This window comes from Callospermophilus lateralis, chromosome 10, assembly GCF_048772815.1.
Source record: "Callospermophilus lateralis isolate mCalLat2 chromosome 10, mCalLat2.hap1, whole genome shotgun sequence".
Lineage (NCBI taxonomy): Eukaryota > Metazoa > Chordata > Mammalia > Rodentia > Sciuridae > Callospermophilus > Callospermophilus lateralis.
The window spans coordinates 14,636,728-14,653,042 of record NC_135314.1 but is presented as its reverse complement, the minus strand read 5'-3'; the positions used below and the strand labels follow the sequence as shown (position 1 = coordinate 14,653,042).

The 16,315-nt window shown below is 38.0% G+C and overlaps 1 protein-coding gene across 1 annotated transcript in view; it reads left to right on the top strand.

Moving 5' to 3' along the window:
- Positions 1–4,880: 4,880 nt before the first annotated feature.
- Positions 4,881–16,315, top strand: part of Map3k7cl (MAP3K7 C-terminal like) — a 37,589-nt gene continuing 26,154 nt past the window's right edge. Inside the window, exons 1-2 of the mRNA XM_076868454.2 lie at positions 4,881–4,950; positions 6,624–6,732. Of these exons, the coding sequence (XP_076724569.1) occupies positions 6,663–6,732 (70 nt within the window). The 5' untranslated portion in view covers positions 4,881–4,950; positions 6,624–6,662. The remainder of the gene's footprint in view (positions 4,951–6,623; positions 6,733–16,315) is intronic.

Here is a 16,315-nt window from a genome sequence, read left to right as displayed (position 1 = left end):
GTATTATTTAGTCTCCACATTTTAAAATGTTTTCTGTTTTTATCTTGTTATTTATTTCTGATTTCATTCCATTGCAATCTTCTAGAATACAAGAAATCCCCCACCTCTTCTCTCTCTGTAATTTCTAAGACATGCTTTGTGATCTAAAATATGATCTATTTTAGAGAAGGTTCTGGGGGAATCTGGGAGAAAAAGTAAATTCAGTTGTTGGTGGGTACATATTCTGTAGATGTCTCTTAGGCCCAGTTGATTCATAGTATTTTTTTTTTTTTTTTAGTTCTAAGAGTCTCTACTAAGTTTGTGTCTGAATGACCTATCTATTGATGAGATAGGTATATTAAAATCACTCAGTATTTAGGTTTATCTGATTCTTTATATTGAGTAGGGTTTGTTTTATGTGCATAGGTGCACCAACGTTGTTGCACTGATGTCTAAGGCATAAATATTTGTTTGTTTATTTTTAAGGGTTGATAATAATTTCTTTTTATTTTTGAAGCATAAATATTTATGATCATTATATATGGTTGTTGGACTATTCCCTTAGCCAGATTGAAATGACCTTCTTTGTCTCTTCTGATTAATTTTGGCTTGAAGTCTACTTGGTCAGTTATGGGAGCAGGTAATCTTCTTTGCTCTTGGTCTCCATTTGCACGATGGGTCTTTTTTCAATCCTTTCACCGTCAGCCTATGGGTGTCTTCTTCTGTAAGGTGATCTTGAGCAAACAACATGATTTGATTCTGCTTTTTAATCCATTCTGCCAATCTATATATTTTGATTGGAGAGTTTAGACCATTTGCATTCAGTGTTATTATAGAGAGAGGATTTTTATTTCCTATTATTTTGATTTCTTTCTGATATTTAATTAAGATTTAATTTTCCCTTAGTTGATTATTCTAATGAGATTATATATATTTTCTCGGCCATCTTCCAAGACTTGTCTCTCTTTTATCTTAATTTTCTTCCTGGCAGACATAAATTAAGCAGGCTTCTCCATCATATGCTCCTACCACGATGTACTGTGTTGCCACAGGCCCAAAGCAGTGGGTTCAAGTGACCATGGATTGAATCCATGAACCCAAATAAACCTTTCCTCCTTTAAGTTGATTGATGAGTTTATTTAGGTATTTTGTCACAGGAACAGAAGGCATATTAACAAAGTAAAAGCTTTTATTGCTAAAAAGAATCAAAACCTTATACATACTGGTACCACTCAGAAACATATTGTTAATCTGCAAACATTTTGATGTGCATATGAGTCATTTCTGGATTGGATTAGTATAATTCCATTGCATTCTTAAAATACCATGTAGTTATTTTGGATTTCAGTGGTGGGAAGGGATTTTACTTGTGTTTTAGATTTGTTGATCTCTTGTAATGTTTGGGTAAAAAGTCAAGAAACACATCATTGGGGCTGGAGATACAGCTCACATGCTTGCCTCACATGCACAAGGTCCTGGGTTCAATCCCCAGCACCCCCCCCCCCAAAATACATCATTGCTCCTAAAAGAACAGAAGAGTTGGTAAATATTAATTATATGATTGTGAAAACTTTGAGTTTGTATTGTCAGACTCGGAAAGGGTACATTTGGATGATTTCAGTTGTATTATTTTTTGTTCCCTTCTCATTGTCAAATGGTCCTTTAATGAAATGTTTTCCTTTGTAACATCTACCATACCTTTCTTGAGGTCATCTTTAATGTGATGAGGATACAGCCATCAATGTTGTAGCCCACACACTGAAAAGTCCCCAGGATAATTTTAATGATTCTGGACTCTTCTCTGGGATAAAGAGCAGCTGCCTCTGTCAGGTGTTGTTGACAATGTCATAGAAGGAGATATTTTCATTGTGTTTCATGTACAAATGTCCCTTTCTATCTTTGGATGATTTGGCAAGAGCTTTGATGATCAGGGCAGAAGAGAGAGGTGCTAGCTCATTCTGGCTCTTTCCATTCTGAACTGTCAGTTTCATTGGAAGCCACAGACTGCGTTGGCAATGTCAATGCCATCATCTGCTTTTCTGAAGGCAGACCCAGGGGACTGATTCGGGAGCTTACTCGGATATGATATCCACTTCCATATCTACTTGGCACACACAAGATGTGCAGCTTTGATGTCCTTGGGTTACACTTAGGTGAAAAGATGACTGATGTTGGCTGAACCTTAATGCTGGACCATAGAAGAAAGTTATACCTTCATCTCCTCCAGCCAAATGCTGGGAGTCAGATTTATTCTTAACTAAAAAGTCAGTTTGAATGTTTAATCGAGTGCATCCTGGTGTGGCGGAAAGAGCATGAACTAAAAATTAGAAAACTGGCAGCTGAGTCCTTTATTACAATGATTATTTGTCCTTGAGCTTATTATTGAACTTTTCTGAGTCTCAGTTTGCTCATCTGTCAAGGAGCTGTGACAATACTGACCACGATTATTCTATAGGATTGTCTGGAAGATGAAAATAGCATAGTGGATAAACAATTCATTTGATAAATTACAATCCATTATGTAAGGTGATATTCCTAACCATAAAATAACCTTCAAACAGTACTAATTATTCCTGGAAGAATAGGTTTTTGTGTGAATGTTCTAATTGTCTGAATCCATACAACTTTATAGCTATTTATATCATAACAAATTAATTTTCCATTCATTTGATCAAAGAAAAGAGATTTTGTTTGGATCTGGAATGTCCTTCGATGGTTCATGTGTTGAAGGTTTGGCCTCCAATGCAGCAATGTTCAGAAGTCGGTTTTTAGGGAGATAATGGGATCATGAGAGCTCTAGACTCAGCAGTGGATTCGTAATTTTGAATATATCATTAGGTGGTAGGCGTAGTTGGAGGTGATGTGCACTGGGGTATGCACTGGAAGGGCTGATCTCATCCCCAGCTCTTTCTTGGCTTCTTGGCTCCCATGAACTGAGCTGTTTTCTTCCACCATGTTCTTCTGCCATAATGTTCTCCCCAAAGCAATGGAGCTGGTTGACCAAGGACTAAAACCTTAGAAACTGTGAGCCAAAATACAAATTTCCTCCTCGTATGTTTGTGTCAGGTATTTTGGTCACAGCAATGAAAAGCTAACACATTTGCTAAGTCCTTTTATGTGTTACTTAATTTTTTTGGAGTAGTTTTAGGTTACCAAAAAAAGAAAAATGAGTGAAAAGTGCAGAGTTCTTATATATTTCCTCATCCTCCTCACTCCTAATTTCCCTATTACTAACTAGTATTTCACATTAATGTGATGCATTTGTTACAATTTATGGCCCAATGTTAATACATTATTATTACATAAGTACCACAGTTTATACCAGAGTTTGTTCTTTGTGCTGTAGGTTCCATGGATTTTGACAAATCTGTAATGACATATATCTACCATCGCAGTGGATCATATGCAATTGTAGTTTAAAATCTTCGGTATTTCACAATTTATCCCTCCCTTCTCTCTTCCTGAACCTCTGACAACCACTTTTTATTATTTCCATAGTTTCATCTTTTCTGGAAGGTCATATAGTTGGAGTCATACAATCTGTAGACTTTATAGCTCATTTCTTTTTGCCCCTGAGAAATATTCCATTATCCAAATGCTCCAGTGTGTATGTATACTGTCCTGTTGAAGAACATCTTGGTTGTTTCCCAGATTTGAGGATTGTGAATAAACCTTCTCTAAACATTTGTGTGTGGGTTTTTGTGTGAACATAAGTTTTCAGTTCATTTGGGTAAATACTGAGGAAAGTCATTGCTGGATCGCATGGTAAGAGTTTGTTTAGTTTTGTAAGAAACTGTCAAATTGTTTTCTGAAAGTGGCTGTACCATTTGCATTCTCACTATCGGTGAATGAAAGTTCTTATTTTTTCACATCCTCACCAACTTTTGATGGTGTCACTGTTTGGGATTTTGGCTGTTGTCGTAGTAGTGTTGCCAGCGATGTTTTAATTTGTGATTTCCCAATGGTATATGAAGTTGTTCATCTTTTCATAAGTTTGCTTGTGATCTGTATGTCTTTTTTGGTGAGCTGTCTGTTCAGATCTTTTGTCCACTTTTTTGATTGGGTTGTTTATTTTCCTATTGATGAATTGAAGATTTGTTTGTCTATTTTGGACATCAAAAACATGTGCGTGTTTTGCAAAGAATTTTTTTCAGCCTCTGGCTTGTCTTTGCATTCTCTTAATATTGTTTGTTTTAAATTATTTAACATTATGGTCCAACTATTTTTAAATACTCTTGGTTTCCAAGTTTACAGTTGTTAAAAAGGTTGAAAAATCCTCATGCTCCATTCCTATTTACCATTGACCCTTTTGCGGTTGGTTGCATTTGTATAATGGATCAAGTCATCAAGCCCAACATGGGCTCAACCTCAAACCTCACGTTCTTAACCAGGATCATCGCTGCTATCATCTGAGAGCTGGCCTGTGGCCTGTCCAAATTGGCTGGTCTGGCGGAGCTGATTGGAGCAGCGGACATTTTTGCTGACTAGAGTCATGCTATCTTTGCCAGTTTGCTGGAATAGACACAGACACCGATTGGGTCACGCTGAAGACATTCCTGTCTTGTGAAGCAAGTCTGTTTGTATTTTAGGTTTGCCAGGACTAATGAATTAAAACATTTGGACTCTCCACAACTTGCTGTTTATCAATGCCTCTGACAGGAGGAGGGTTTTCTTTTGCTCTTGCTTTTTCTAGAAACATGACAACATCCTGGCTGTTGGAGAGGCAAGGAAAGGAGAGAGGGGTTGTGGAGGAAAGCGGAACAGGGAGGTCCCGTGGGACGCTGGGGTCTGGGACAGAGCAGGTAGCAGCGTGCAGCCCTGACAGCTGTCCCTGCTCCTCAGAGTGTCAGCGGCTGCTATGCAGCAGGTGCAACTGGGTTGCTCACTGAGTCTTCACTCCACAAAGGCAGCGACTGGCCAAGGCAGTGGCTGGTCCTGGATTACACAAGTGCAGACACTCAACTAAGTGAGGTAAGGCGACAGGTGTGAAAAGCGAACAAACTGCTCAGAGCACCAGCACCTTAACCAAAGCTTGGTCACAGTCTACAGCCGAAAGCAGGACACAGTGTCCTGTTCCCTGAGGCGGTGGGATGGAAAGGCAAATTGGTTTAGGGGGTCTTGTGGTAGATGCTCTGTGGAACTCAGAATCCACCTCAGGCAGACAGATGTTTTCTGTTGTGCTGGGGAGGGGGTTGTAATTAGCTGTGTTATCAATTCCATTTCCTGTAGCTGGAAACTGTACTAGAGATCTCTTTACAAAATCCTGGAGGTAAATATCCATCTCTTGTGCTTTATTTCTTGCTGTAGGACATTGTTGGGAGATCTACCCAAAAAGGAGTGCGGCTTTCTGTCCTTTGATAGTATAATAAGGCGGCTGGGGATTATACAATATGCAATAGCAAGACTTTTTCTTTTAACTACAACTTTTGGGGATTTTGATGGTTTCTTTAAATTTGAGATAGTCTGTGCTGTTTCTCCAGGAACAGGTGGCTAGCAAAGTACTTGACTCTAAGCAGAAGAAACCACAGAGACATGTGTCAGAGTTAAGACAGAAGGAATTCTGAGCAAGAAAATGTAGCTTTACGTTGCCCTTTTCTTCAATGTGTCAGGCCACTACTTCTTTGTAGCTTAGAAGTATAATACATGGAGGCTAGGGTGCTTATTTGTGTATTGCTATCTGTGTTAAATGAATGAGCCCAATGTGATGCTAACTGGGTGATAGATAGATGCTGTTTTTTTTTTTTTCTCCAAAGCTGTACTAGGTGTTTAATATAAGTGCATTCTCTTTGCATATACTGGATGAGATGATTCCAAACACATGGATGTCTAACTACATATGCATATACACACTTACTTTGGACCTATATGTAATTGTAAAAACAAAATTCAGTGTTCCAAAATCTATTTTTAGATACAGAAAAGTTATGGGAAAGAGTCAAAAACCTTGCTTTGAGAAAATGTCCTGCTACGGCAATTCCCAGAATCTTGCTAGGATGGCTAAAGAGATATTTATATTTTGCCATTTTTAGAGACATTTTCCTTAAAATATCATTCAGATTTTTAGTTTGCTGTCTACATGAGAAGGAGAGTAGAGGGTTTAGGGGAAGCAGGACCAAAAATAGAAAAGTTAAATATAAATATCTAAATAACAAAGATATCATGTATTTATAAAATCTTTCCTTAGTCTCTCTGAACACCAAATTATCAAATATTTTGTTTAAAGTGTATTTAGGCTAAATTCTCTTATAGCACAGAAATATTTATTTATTTAGAAACAGGGTCTCACTGAGTTGCTAAGTGCCTCCCTTTTTGCTGAGGCTGGCTTTGAACTCATGATCCTCCTGTCTCAGCCTCCTGAGCTGGGATTACAGACTTGTGTCACCATGCCCAACTATAATAGAACTTTTCAGTGTGAAGGAATACTTTTAAAAAGTGATGTAGGTAGAGATTTTTGCCGCATTTCATTTGTTTTAGATGTATATTGCTAAAGTAATTTCTGTATAAGCCAGAAAAAAATTTAATGGAGCAAGTGGATACTTTTGAAATAGGGAAAGGACGTTTACCAACTCTCCCCTCTAGTTTCCAAGGGTGTTCAGAGGCATGATATTGGGTAAAGTGACAAGGGCTCTCTTTTGTCCTCACAGCTGGAAGACCCAGGAGAAGGCCGGGCCTCAGGTGCCCACATGATCAGCACAGCCAGGGTACCTGCGGATAAGCCAGTACGCATTGCCTTCAGCCTCAATGACGCCCCAGGTAGGCTCTGCTGGGGGGTGTGTGCCTTCCTCATTCCTCCTTTCCACCACCTCCTCTAATTCCACAAGGATGTTTAAATTTGCATGTGTGCATGATTTAATGATGAGAAGGTATATGGTATTCCATCATGCGCTTAGGCTGTGGCTTCCAGAAATGGCTGGGGCAACGTCTTTCCCCACGTTGATGTGGTTGTCTTAGTTCATTTCTTCTTCTTTTTTTTTTCTTTCCCCTCTTTAGCTTTCTTTTAGAGTAAGATTCATGGAGATAAAAACCATTCCTAAGGATAGCAGAGTGTGTCATTGTTAAAACTGCACGAGGAAATGTTGATTAAGAGCTGGCAGTTGGTTAGGTAATGTAAAAATATCACTGTCCCTGTTCCAGCAACATTTGTTGAAGCCGAAGTTTGAAGTGGTTTCTCACTGGTTTCTTGCTGGTGCTCCCACACTTCCGGCTAAACAAACAGACCTCAGAGGAGTGATGAATGGGGCAGGTGAGGCGGGGCCTCTGGAAATAGTAAGGTCTGAGGTGAGGTTGCCATACTTAGAGCCCTTCGTCATGGCTCCCCTCAATGACCTCTTAACACACATATTGAATTGCACCACCTTTGAACAAGGGACCTCATGTGGTGGGAGGTCACAGCGGCGAGGAAAGGAAGGCTTGGCTCTCCTCCACTGGCATTGGCCATTGTTCTTATCTTAACACCACCTGCTAAAACACATGTTCAAACAGCATTACCGTTTAAACTAGGGGTCTTTTGAGGACTGATTCTCTCTCTCTCTCTCCCTGCAATACTATGTGAGTGTGATGCTTTAAAAATTAATGATTGAAAAGGAATAGGATCTTTCCAAAATAATGTGAAGTAAGGGGCTGGGCTCTGTGAATTCTGATGTGACACAGTCAATGCATTCTTGGGGTTACTATACCAGGTGATTATGTAAGTGACACATCTACCCTGGAGTTTCCCGACCATGTGGTCTGCCATGGAGGGCAAATTGCAGAATGGGGAGGGGAATGCCTTGATTCTTTGTGATCTATTTTTCCAGAATTCTTCCCATGGCTTGCTGTTGTACGATGTCCCCACTCTGGGGTAACTCTGTTAAACAATGGTGGAGAGAAACCTGCTCAGTAGGTGAATTAATCCAACCTAACTCAGAAGTGACAGCTGCCATGGGTTGCACTTCTCTTTTGTATTTGGATTCACTTTTATTATTTCCAGTTCCTAAAAGAACCGTGTGATGAAGGTATGAACATTATTTATAGAAACGAAGACTGAGACCTAGAGACCACTCTGTTCAAAAGGAATAGAATTCTAAACTCAGGTCCTTAGACTCACATGTCCAAATTTTTCATTATTCCCTGTTTCTTCTCTAATTGAAAAAAGAAAAACCCTTTCAGTTTTAAATGCATTTCATAAATCCAAGATTTCAAGGAAAGTCAGTTGTATAAGTGAGTAGCTCTCAAGATAGATGCATCCAAATCCACAACCCACAAAGGAAGGAACTGCATGGTTTCTTTCTTCTGCTCATGTCCTGTATGAAAAGAAGAAGCTCTGTCATAATGAATAGTCTTTCAAAGAAAATTTCAGAATATAAAACTTGCTTAAATCCCAATTGATGTTATTACATCATCATTTTGGACCAGAAAATAAATGCACTAATCAGAAGAGAGCCATATAAAGTGAAATCTTGATATTTGGGCTGCATGAATGAAATCTTCTTGAAGTACAAAATGTAATTTATTTGCCATAGTCTTTGAACTCTTTTGGTCCCTGATGGGGGAGCTCTCATGATTTTCATCAATGAATTCAAATTGCTTTGTTCAATCTCTGTGTTTTCTTTTAAACATCTCAGAAATGCCCATTTTTTGCCATTACTCTTATTTTTAATTTGTGCAGTATAATTGTACATAATGGTATAATTTGTTTTTGCATATTTGTGCATGCACATAATATAACAATAAAATTTGGCCAACATCAATCTCTAGTATTTTCCCCTTTTCCTTCCCTTCTCCCTCCCTGCTGTCCTTTTCCTCTAGTTTACTGATCGCCCTTTGATTTTCATGAGATCTGCCCCCCCCACCTTTCTTTTCCTTTTTCTTCTCTAGCTTCCACATAAGAGGGAAAACGACCCCTGACCTTCTGAGTTTGGCTTATTTCACTTAACGTAATGTCTACGAGTTCCATCCATTTTCCTGAAAATTATACAATTTCATTTTTCTTTATGACTGAATAAAACTTCCTTATGTATATATTCCATATTTTTTATCTAAGAATACTCACTTTTAAAATTCATGTTTTTTAATAGGTAGTTTCAAAAAGGGGTTATAATTTATTGTAAGTAATTCCTATCCTTGAGCCTCATAAAAAGAAGTGTATGAAGGCTTATGATGAACATGGAAAAATCAACTTTTTATTTTATGATTAATATGTGTCCTTATCTCTAGGAAGGGCACCTACAGAGAAAATCTAAGGCAGGAGCTGAGGCTCAGTATTTCTCAACTCTGGCCCGACTGAAGTGTTTATCTGAGAGCTGAATGTTTTCTCTGATATGCAGATACTAATTCACAATAAGGGTGTGGGGACTATGAAAGAATAGAAGTGCTCTGGATTAGGCAGAGAGAAGAGGTATGGGGGTAAGAAGAACAGTAGAATGAATTGGATATTATTACTCTATATACATACATGATTACACAACCTGTGTGATTCTACATCATGTGTAACCAGAAGAATAAGAAATTACACTCCATTTATGTATGCTGTGTCAAAGTGCATTCTACTGTCATGTATGACTAATTAGAACAAAAAAAAAAGTTTTAAAATGCATGTTCAAATGTCTTGTATATTCCAATTCAGGAGATTCATTATTTCTTTACAAAGAAAAAGAAATGTCTCTTCCTGTGTTTATGCATGCCATAAATGCAAGATTTCAAAGACTAGTCAGGGCCAGAACTCTGAGTTTTTCTATGCACATAAGTTGTGAGTGTACAAAAAGTTGCTTTGCAGATATTTGGGGACACTCCCTTCAAATTCTTGAATAAGGAGCATGTAGGGTGTCACACAGACACTTGCTGTCATGCAAGCTGTGCGTGCCTTTTGAATTCCAGTGCTTGTGGCTTTCAGACCACACATTTAGGGGAAAAACATCCAAGAGCTTAATAGTAAATGGGAAGCTAAGGTAAATTTTGGAGGTAATTCCTTATTATTGAATTTATTTATTGATGAATAAACAGAGTTCAAGAAAAAGGAGACATCTTTGCTTATAAATATTGAGATGTTTTTATCTTATGAACCTGACCTTTCAGTCATTTTAGATCTTTTTGTTGCTGTTGTTTTGTATGTATTCCTGAGATGATTTATTATAGAAGTTAAAGATATAGGGCTTTGGAGTTGGAGATTCATAATTTCTAGACCATCTCCATCATTATTTGTATGATCTTGGATTCAAACTTGCTGGGATTCAGTTTTCCATAATATGTTTACAATAGTAACAGGATTATTGTAAGAATGAAATAATACCATATAGGTTAAATATTTAGCAAATTACTTGATGCAAATTAAGCATTCAACTCTTCCTCATAATTGTGATAATTGATTTTGTAGTGTTAAGGCAAATGTAAACTAATAAGTAGTTGTATATCCCACCTACATCTCATACTTGACGTCAGGGTAGCTCCCCCACCCCAAGCCCAGGGGTGCTTAACCACAACCCCAGCCCTTTTTGTGTTTTATTTTTGAGTCAGGATCTTGCCAGGTTGCTTAGGGCCTTGCTAAGCTGCTGAGGCTGGCTTTGAACTTACGATCCTCCTGCCTTACCTCCTGAGCCACTGGGATTACATGCATGGCTCAAGGTAGATTTTATAGTGCAAATGGGCTGTAGTTATTTAGGGACTAGTTATTTTGTTTGTGGATTGTAAGTGTCCTGCTCCTTCTCTGATCATTAACTGACCTTTATTTAGTTTCTGTGTTTCCAACACTCTGCCAAAGGTGATGGGATGCACAAAGAAGGGTACAGCATGATTCCTCTCATGAGCTTTATAAGGCAAAGATATTTGGAAAAAAAGTCCATGTTGGCAATGGCTTCTTGGAAAATGTAATAACCAAACCTGACTTAAAGGCAAGTAAGTTATAGAAAGGCAATGCAGGAAAGGTGTCATTTCTGGATTCCAGGTATAAAAAAAGGGGGTACATATCTTCTCCAAATAGAAAACATGAACCAAATCTAAAAGTCAAGAAGAGCATGGTATATTCAGAAAATAATGATAGTGAATAGTCATTGGAGTAGAAGTCTGAACTGTAGAATAACATCATGCTTCCTACCTAGTCCTGTCTTGAGCCAGGCAATGTGCTGTAGGCTTATGGGGAAAATTATTTAGATAGCAATAGACTGGAATTACTGAGCAGCAGACTAAAGTTAATGAAAGTTCAGCAAAAGAGTTTCTACTTGACCAGAAACAAGTGCATTTCAAAAGTCCTTAAGCAAAAGACTAAGATGATGATAATGGTAAAAAATTGGTGGAATAGTTCAGGATGTGGAGAGATGAGAGAACAGAAGAGGACTTGTATAATGGTACAGAGAGACAAGTGATGAGAATCTGGATTTAAGAATGCAACAGGATGACTGAATTCATAGTATGTTTTGAAGAAAGTGTTGACAGAACTGGGTGTTGGACAGACTGCCCTTGGTGGATGGGTGTTAGTTGGTCATTGTTCATTGAAAGCAGAACAAGCCACAGACTTCAAATAGACCATGGAATTCCAGGAGTTTAAATAAAGGAAGCAAGGTTTGGTGTAAAAATTAAAAAAAAAAAATCTATCTATCATCTCTTTTATGATCTTACCATCAGAGCGCTTCATGAAAAGATACTTAGCTAATTGTAATTCCTGGAAACAGAGATGCCTGTCTTTAATAAGAAAGTGAAAAGATCCTTATTACTTCTGAATGAGGAATCCCAAAGAGTTAACTTTCTAATCTACATTCTTTATGGAGTTAATTTTCTCAATAAAAATATGCAGAAGAGAAGTATGAATCCTACCTCTTGGGTTATTAGAGAATCATGGCTCTTCTCCAATTAAGAAAGTTTAGAGCTGCCTATCCAGACGTTAGGATTTCATGTTAATTACTTGAGAATTTTCTTTTCCTCCAGCTGAGCTAAAATCTGGCACACTTGCATGTAAAATTAGACTTTGGAACATTCTTTCTTTTTTGTTTTTAGTTTTTATTTAGAAAGAGTCAAGGACACCAGTTTTAGCCCAAGCTGATAGCTGCTAACATTTTTGTTTTTAAAAAATTCTTTCAAGCATTAGAATTTTTCATGTCTGGGCACAAATTAATCATATGTCACTTAGTTAAAAAAATTCAGGACCCATTTCTTTGGTATCTTTTTAAGACAATATAATTTTCTCTGCAAATATGGGGATGAAAGTAAGAATTTTGTGGAGTAGCTGAAATACTCACCTTGAACGTAATTTAACAAGTTGGGAATGGTGTGGTTGTTTTTTGTGTACATGTGTGAAACTGGCTCTCAGTAAAACTGAGGGTCATTGTCCCCTTTCTTCAACTTTCCCTAACTTGGGTATGATTTTCCCTACCCTTAGAGCCCAAATACTTCTGGTACTCTCTTCTCTCCAGATTTTTAATCTTTGTTCTTTAGAAAGACTCTAGAGAACCTCATCTACACTTAAACTATAAGTAAATATTGAGGTTTACCTTTTTATCTCTCTCCATGTTTTGTTCTTTCTTTGTTTTTCATACCCATTCAGTAGGAAGTTAAATGATAAATCCCACTAGATACCAGGCAACTTGATAAGGATAGCATTAAGAGAAGTCAGGAGTTATGACAGTTGTTTTGAATTTCTCTCAATTCATCTGTGCCAGCCTGAGTCTGTGTTTAAAGCTGCCCCAGAACCGGGTGACCAAATTCAGAAGAAAGTTCCTCAAGGCTGGGTGAGAGGGGGTTTCTCCTACATTTGCATCCTGCAGGGAGCACAAAGTTGGGAAACACACTAGAAGTTTATTGAAGACTTACAAAATCAGTAGTACAATGTGGCTATTTGGAGATCATTATTATTAATGAAGATTCTTTGGGACTTACTGGTTTGCGTCTGTTGCTTAAGGTTGTAAAGAAAGGCCAGAAAGAGAGTGTTGATTGAGCACCAGTTGCTTTTGGTTGTGTCATCTCCTCAATTTAATCCTGGCAACAACCCTGCAGGAAGGTGTTGTCATGTGCATTTAATAAATGTGCAAATGTTGGCTAGGGGGATTAAGTAATCTCAAATCAAGAAATTAATAAATAGTACTAGGATTTCAAAGCCAGGCCCTCAGGCTACTTTTACTTCACTACCCATATAATAAGAAAAGCCTGTGTGTCCCTGACAGCAGATAACTCTCCTGTGGTCCTGGGTAATGATGAAGAAAGGTTGCTTCTCATATGCTGCTGTAGGAAAGAGGAAAAAGAGGTAAAATTTTACTTAGGAGTGTGATGCACAACACATATACAGTCATCCTGAGGTTTCTGACAGCATTGGTTCCAGGCCCCCTTGTTGATGCTCAAGTCCTTCATGTAAAATGATATAACATTTGCACATAATCTATGTACATCCACCTGAATACTATAAATCATTTTTAGAGAACTTATAATATCTAACACAATGTCAATGCTATATAAACAGCTGTTATACTGCACTGATTAGAGAGTAATGACTACCTAAATAGTCTCTACACATTCAGTAGAGATGTAATATTTTTTCTCCAATATTTCTGATCCATAATTGGTTGAATCTATAGATGTGGAATCTATGAATGCAGAGGGCTGACTCTATGTCCAAGAGTCTTTTCTTTTTTTTTATATTTATTTTTTGTAGCTGTAGTTGGACACAATAACTTTATTTTATTTATTTATTTTTATGTGGTGCTGAGGATCGAAATCAGGGCCTTGCACGTGTAAGGCGAGTGCTCTACCACTGAGCCACAACCCCAGCTCCCAAGAGTCTCTTCTTGAAGCAAATGTTTTTGAAGGAGTATAAGCTAAGTCAGTCAAAATATTCTGATAAAAGGCTGAAATAATGAGATTCATAAATGATAGCTACAATGATAGTGAATAGATGAGTGTTTCTAAGAAATATAAAATGTGTTCTTCAACTCAATCAAGTCTTCCATTGTAGAAAAATGTCTTTGAGTCCACTGATGCATGATCTTGCTTGCCTGATCATTTTAAGTACTGGTTAGGGTAATATGGTGTCTATTAATTAGGTAATATGGTGTCTAATAAAGAATTGATTATTTCCTGGGGGGGTCATACCAAATCTTTACCTCTATCCATCTCTGTTTTCACATCCATATCCATCTCTATACCTATATTTTTTTCATTTTGTGACCCTGAAAGTCCAATGTACATTAAAGAATTCACATCTCTAATATTTAATCAATAGAAAGCAAAGTGTGAAAAAGCTTTTGATGTGGCTCAAAACTGTGTGATGATCTATCAAGAACATAGGTATCTTAAAAAAGTTTTAGAAGTTTTTTGATGTATTAGAAATGTGTGTTGACAGCTGTCTATCACTTTTTTATTTCTAAAAATAAAATATCAATCTCAGTTTGGATTTGGAATAAAAGTACTCAAGGCCTTTTATGTATTTTCTAAAGACAGTGTTTGCTTTGATAGGGAAATAACTTTTCAACTTCTGATTTAGATGAAAAGAGTAAATTCATAAGTCCCGAGGTAATGGCTGTACCAGGGAAATCTCCAACTGTCAAGAGAGAAGTAAGTAGAGTCAGAGGTCTTGACCAAGGTATTCTTTTCGTACTATTCAGATGATAAAGACTAACACTCCCAAATACTACCTCCACAAACACATATACATGGACACACAACTGCCTTAATTTCATATTACCTTTGGTTGGACTTATGGTACACGGAATGGAAAATAAACTTCATGAAGCATCCATTATTATTACTGATTATTTCCTAGGTACCAGGCTTCAGGCTAAGTGATTGACATCAATAACAAGTTTCCGAGATAAGTTAAATACTCTGCCTATTTTTCAGAGGACAAAATTGCCTCAAAGAAATTATGTTGACAATTCACATTCACCAATTAAAAAGTGACCAACTCGAAATACTGTCCTATTTACTGAATGTTGTTCCTGTTGACTGTGTCTTTAGTGGTTGGGAGCTTCATGGGCAGACACTTCCCAGGATTAGCCTCAGAACCCAATTTATCTGCCTTTAAATCAACAGTTTGTCCCTGGTGCCCTGCAGGGCAGTCTCTAAACACCAGGACTCAGAGGTCATTCTGCAGGCAGGACCAGTTACATACTTTGTGGGGCTCAGAGCAAGATGAAAATGCAGAGCTCCTCACTCAAAAATTACAAAAATTCAAGACATTATAACAGAGTATTAAAGCAAGCATGGGGTCCCTTGTGGGCAAAGTGGTCTGAGTAATTGCAGGTCATGTGTGCATGAAACTGGCGCTGACTGCAGGAAATAGAGGCATCTTCAGAGGATCCTGAGCAGGGCTGCCTCTTGCATTCTAGTTGGGGAGTGGAGTGGGCAGGGGTCTGTCTTCTGGGCATGGCTTCTCCCTCTCCTGGTACAGTCTCTTCCGTATGTCAGCCTAAACTGGAATTTCCCAATCGAGACCCCAATTACGTCTATGCTGATGAGCACAGTGGGAGGGGGAGATAACCAATCCCAAAGTTAAATCAAGATATTGTCCAATCAAGATATTGTTTAGAACAGTGGTTCTCAAACACTGGTTGCAGACCAAGTCAGACTTTGGTGAAGTTTTCTTCTCTCATAAAACAAAAAGAAAAAGGGCATGACAGTGAGGTTGTTTTAGGGGTATGTTTGCTCATGTTCACAATCAATTTATCCAGAATGGATGCTCCTTTATTCCAAGATTCTTATGATTTGGGCATTAAAATGTTCTCTCTCATAAAGAGATGTTATGGATGTGCAGTAATTGTTTTTGAATCATCTTCCCTCGCTAAATAAAAAGTTGGATGCTCCGAGGCATGATTCCAAATACTGGGGGATAATTTTCAGGGGTTCATGAAATACAAGCCTGGGAATCCATGGGCCAGAAAGTGAAGAAAAGCAGAGTAGCATGTTAAAAAGAATTCTGAGAGGGGAGATAGGATTCTTTATCTCACATGGCCACCAATCATGAAGTCTTGGGGGGCTCCTTTTCCTTTGGGTCTTTGTCCTTAGCTTTGCTTTGAGAGGACTGGGCCAGAGGATTGCTTGCTTTCTCTCATCTTCGGCATCCTCTAATAACTCAGATGGCATGGCAGTGAGGATTTGGATCATAGAGTCAGTGTGTCCTCTTTATCCATTCCATGGAGAAACAAAGAGAAGACAGTTTAAGGGAATCTGAAGACAGAATCACCATGGAAGCAACCCAACAGCTGCTTGGTAGATGCAGAGACGAGCCCATCATAGAATGTACTATGGTATGTTATAATGGTTGGGATACCAACAAGAAAGTTCTATCTTAAGGACCACTGGCTTAGTCACATAGTGTTTGCCAAATAAGCAGTGGACATCTGCTTATTTTAAAAATTCCTCTTTAATTCTTTCTTTAATA